The 5,456-nt window shown below is 34.1% G+C and overlaps 1 protein-coding gene across 1 annotated transcript in view; it reads left to right on the top strand.

Moving 5' to 3' along the window:
• LOC106878804 (uncharacterized) overlaps positions 1–4,550 on the top strand; it is a 7,934-nt gene extending 3,384 nt beyond the window's left edge. Inside the window, exon 2 of the mRNA XM_014928146.2 lies at positions 728–4,550. Within this exon, the coding sequence (XP_014783632.1) occupies positions 728–2,896 (2,169 nt within the window). The 3' untranslated portion in view covers positions 2,897–4,550. The remainder of the gene's footprint in view (positions 1–727) is intronic.
• Positions 4,551–5,456: the final 906 nt, after the last annotated feature.

Raw genomic sequence — 5,456 nt, 5'->3', positions numbered from 1 at the left:
GGGGGGGCTGGGCATAGTCAGTGTAGGACCTACTTATAGAGAGAGAGTATGATGAAGTGAGGAGGAGGAGGAGAGATGTGTAAGTCAGGTGGGCATAGGTAGAGATAGTATGAAAATAACAAGCATGGAAGAATAGAAGTTTCAGTGGTGGTAGTAGTAGTAGTAGTAGTAAAGAGAGTGATAGAGAGAGCCTTGAATTATATGAAAAATGAAAATGAGAGTGTAATGAGGAATGACAGGAGGAGAAGGGAGAGGAGCAATAACATTTTGGGAAGAAAAAAAAGAAACATGTCTCTTAAACATGACAGATGGTTTTCTGTGATCACATTGAAAGTATTTCTAGGGTTGTTTCAGTTTGATGAAAAATGATGGTAACAGTTGCTGACCGTCTACAAGACTCCACTACTCAATGGCCCCTGATGACCTACATACATACAGAGCCATGTAGCAATCATCAGACATGCATGCACACACAGACATTAGTGAGTATCAAACCAATCCTGCTTCCTCAAAACTGCTATCATTTGGAATTCCATTTCTGGGGAGGTTTTTTTTTTTTTTGAAAGGCATCAAACTCTAGAATCCCAAATGAACTTCAACTGCATCAGCCTTACCTAACTTGGAGGGTTTAGCCTTGTCTCAGTAACCTGAAAACTTGTCAACGATAATGGTGATGTCATATTTAATACACATTTTATACATATTCACTATTTTGTTTTTCTTTCAGGATGATGAAAACATGAAAAAATTGTACAGAGAAAAAATTCAGAGATTTCCGAATTTAATGGAAGAAAGTTTTGATTACAGCAAAGATTGTTGGTTGTCTCTTTACAAAAAACTGGAAAATTCATTAAGTAATGATACTATATCTGGTTTAGAAGAAGAGATTTGCCACAAGAATGCCTTGGTGTTCATTCTGTGGGAGCTAAATAAACAAATTGAAGCTGAAAGATTAGCCAATGAAGTCCGAGAAAAAAATCCAGACAACCTCGTGGCATTAACCAATCTTGCATTCATTCATCTGTATAATGAAAATATAAATAAGTTAAAAGACATTATGGTTCATCTTAACAATCTTGAAAAAAGAGAAGATTTCCAAAAGATAGAAGCAGAAGGTAAAATAAATGTTGCTTATTGTTTAAGTAGAATATCATTCAATGATTATGAGAGGGCTATCGAACTTTACAAAGAGGCTTCCAATGATTGTCTAGTCAAGTATTTATGTCTATTTGGTATAGCTTTGTTACAGTATCGTTGTTTAAGAAAGATCTATGATGAAGAAAAAAAAGAAGAAATTATTAAAGAAGCAGTACAGTACTTAGAGGAAATACGATGTGCTTTTCCTCACCATATTGACAAGAACCTAATGGGGAAAACGTTAGCATTATTAGCTTTGTTTAAAGTGAGACCTTCAGGGGAAACTATTAAGGATCAGGAATTCAGTGAAAAATATGTTCAACGAGCTCTTCATCATTCCCCTGATGACCGTTTTGTTTTGGAAAAGTGTGCTACAGTTTATAAGACTTTATATAAGTTTGATAAAGCAAAGGAATTGTTTGAAAAAGCAATTGAAATAAATGCAACAGCATTTTCTCATCATCATCTTGGATTAACTTATCAAAAAATACATAGTCCAGGATTCACATATTTCACTGTAAGGAAGGAGTTTTCTCAGAAAGAAAATACAGTTGGAAAACTTGTTAAATATCCTAAAACTATTCCTCATATGGAAAGGAATGAATTCATTGACAAAATTGAATATCACTTTAAAAAAGCTCTTGAACTTTCTCCAGAAAACGGAGCTGCTCTCTATGATTTGATTTTATTATATATGACTTTGAAAGAATACAAAAAGGCCCAGGAGTATTGCGAAATATTCAAAACAAATATTAAAATGCAAGACGTTAGTTTTAATATTTTGTATGGAAAGTTATATTTCATACTAGCAAAAGAAGAAAATGATGAAGAGTTAAAAAGAGGATTCAGTGATGATGGAACAGATAGGTTCTTCCTTGCTATTAAATCTGCTATAGAATTTCTTCCTTTCCAGAAGAAGCTGAAAGACATTTGGGGAATAAAGGATATAATGACTGATGTGTATAAGTATGGGCATACTGAATATAATGAATTACTGTTGGAATTAATTGAGTCAGTAGAGGAACTCCCTGATGATGAAGAACTTTATAATAAACTTCTCATGGATTGTGATAAAAGTGAATTATCACAAAAGTTACGAAAACTCTGTAGAAATAAGCAATATTTTAAAGCTTTTCTTTGTCTTAGGTTTTCAGAAGTTAAGCCCCATGAAGTTGATATAAAGCTTATTAAACAAATTTATGTAAATTTAGGAAAGCATTTCACAGAAACAGAGCCTGACTGTAGCAAAGAGTTCTTCAGAAAATATTATGATCTTTGTTTTGGATTTGGCTCTGAAACCAATGCTAAAACGGTGTCAGCATGTTCAAAGAATGACATTGTAACTAAATTTCTTTATGATATCTATATTTTAACATCCCCAAACTTTGAAGAACTGGCTGAAAACATTGGAATGAATCTAGACAAATACTTTGGGTTAAAAGTTACATTTGGTAATCGTGACTATATATTGGGAAAATATAAAACTGTAAACCTTTGTACCATATTAGAAAACAGTTGCAATATTGGAATTTTTTTAGAACATTCAAAGACTATATCACCAGAGTTTTTAACCCACACTGAATATGCCAAACAAATCATGGAAGATCGACAACCTAAAATTGGTCAACTTTTTATTATCAATAACCACGAAGATATAGAAATTCCAAAACATTTAGAAAGTTTTCCTCAATTGAAATGCCAAAGTGGACACAGAGATGATATTGTGAATATTTTAAATTTTCTTTGCAGTTTACCTTAGTTTGTTTTTTCATTATTGTGAAGAGCACTCTCTGATGAAGTTGAACATCAGTGACATGGTGACATGTCTCGATAATGTTAATACTACTACATTTTGAAAGAATAAAGAACTGAATGGCATATCTGACTCTTCTAATATCTTCACCATTTTCCTGGTACACAACTCAGCCAACAAAGACTTTTAATAGCACAGCTTTACATGGACATAGAAGAAATTGATGGAATAACTGTTTCAGACGAAATACATATAAACTCAGCATCGGACCCCGATTGCTTCCCAGCAATTCTCCTAAAAATATGTAAAAATCCCCCAACCAAAGTCCTTTAGTTTCTTTTCAAAATCTTCTGGAAAACATTAAAATTCCCATTAGCAATAAAAGAGCTGTTGTATGTTCTCGCCATTAATGAGGAAGCAGAAGAAACATAAAACATTATAGGCATTCATCTTTGACTTCATCTACCAGTTAAATCACAGAATTCAGCATCAGACACAAATTGATACTGTTCCAAGAGTAAAATAACTTGTGTAAAACACAATATAGATTCTGTCCAAGCAAAAAAATGCCCATACAAATACTGCAACATTAGGATTGAATGTGAAAGCAGCTACTTTACCAATCAAAAGTAGAAGGCATGTATTTGGACTTGACAAAGGCTTCTGATAAAGATGACCACACAGCAATAGTCCATGAAATTTGTGACTACTATAGAAGTCAGAAACTTGGTAAATGGTTTTTTTAATTTCCTCATTGACAGAAATCTTGTTTTTACTAATGATGCACCCTTACCTCAGTACCTTTCCAATATTTACATATCTGCATTTAATGAATGGTTAACCATTCTGCAGGTTACAATTGAGGGGACTACTTTTTTTTCTTTTTGGGGACATTGTTTGAAATTTCTATATCAGGCTTATCCTCAGTTGTCCACTGAGACAGCTTCATGAGTTATATCAAGGGTATTACGATTGTGAAAGTAGTAAAAACCTCAAAGTTATTAAAGACAAAAGAACTTAAATGCCTAAAGAAATTGTTATACCAGAGTGAAAAAATAGTGTTGGACTTGGGAGTTGTAATGGATTAAAAAAGACATCCAGGTGTCTGAAATGTGGGTGTTCTGTTAGAACAGACTATACTGCAGCAGATACCATGAGAGAAACTCTTATATTGACTTTTGGTACAACAGGAGAGTTTCTTTCTTGCGATCTACCACAGTATTAAAACTGCCTCTGTCTCTAATATCTTCTTTCTAGTTCAGTCTCACCTTATGCACTTTAGGTTAGTATCTTCTTCTCACATAGTTTTGTGCTAATATCTTTTAAGTGAAATCTTATTAAAACCAAAGAAAATGCATTTATTTAAATAGTTGATTTGTTTGATAGGGATGTGTTTTTTGTCAAAGAGACAGCATTGCCATGTGAAAATGTTCAAAAGGTGTTGAATTTACCAAGATTAGGAGTTTAAAAATGTGCTAAAAATGGTTTTGATTTGGTAAACTAACTGTACCCTTTCAATTTTTAGTAATAAAACATTTTAATTATCAATAAATTGGGGGTTTATTTTCCACTTCAAATAACGAAGGACTACACTGATATTAGTGTTCTCACTACATGAATAAATGAAGTTTGTACGAAACGTATGTACTGCTATAACCTATTGAATTTCTGTTGCTTTTCTTCAAATTTTATCCACCAAATCTCTTGATTTTGTTTTTGGTTTTTACCCTACCAAATTCTGGTGCCTCAAACATTTTAAGTACCACATTTAATCTTTTGATCAAATCTATATTATATATATATATATATATATATATATATATAGCACAGGGTGCAATGGGTAAATTATTGCCATTTTGTATTTTTAATTTCAACTATGCGTATTGTTTGTTTTTGATTTTGTCGATTGTGAGAAAAACGGGATCATGACGCAATCCACTCTGCCAAAAAATTGGAAACGACATGCTATACTACTCGGCATTCACGCTGGAAGCTCCAGTATGACCATTTCAGAGTGTTTGGGTGTCAATCTGAGGACATGTACCAAGAGTGATAAAAATCAGACATCAGTCTACATCCTGGTGTTTGGAGTGATCACTAATGATGGCGGGGCTCCATTCATCTTCTTACATGGCATCTGACTCAACACGGAAGCCGACATCAAGTGACTGGAGGAGGTAGTGCTGTCCTGGGTCAAGAGGGTGGTTGCTGGAAGACCCTATACTTCGAACGACTCTGCACCATGTCACACAAGCAGGAGAACCCATTCATGGCTGTCAGACAATTTCTGCAACCACATCACCCCTAACATCTGGCCACCTAACCCCTTGATTATCATGCGTGGAATGCAGATGAGCGAGAGACAAGCAAAACTCCTTGTAACACCAAAAGTGAATTGAAGGCAAGGATTACGGCTGCATTCACCAACTTAAACAAGGAGACCGCCCAAAACAGTTGCAGGACATTCCAAAGTCGTCTGGAGGCTGTGGTTAAAGCCAGTGGCGATTTTATTGAATAAATTTACTCTTTAGTATTTTAAGATATTTTTGTATAATTTTGGTAAATA

The sequence above is a fragment of the Octopus bimaculoides genome, chromosome 20, assembly GCF_001194135.2.
Source record: "Octopus bimaculoides isolate UCB-OBI-ISO-001 chromosome 20, ASM119413v2, whole genome shotgun sequence".
NCBI classification, from domain to species: Eukaryota; Metazoa; Mollusca; class Cephalopoda; order Octopoda; family Octopodidae; genus Octopus; species Octopus bimaculoides.
Note: the sequence above shows the minus strand (reverse complement) of the source record. Positions and strands in the feature narration are given on the sequence as shown.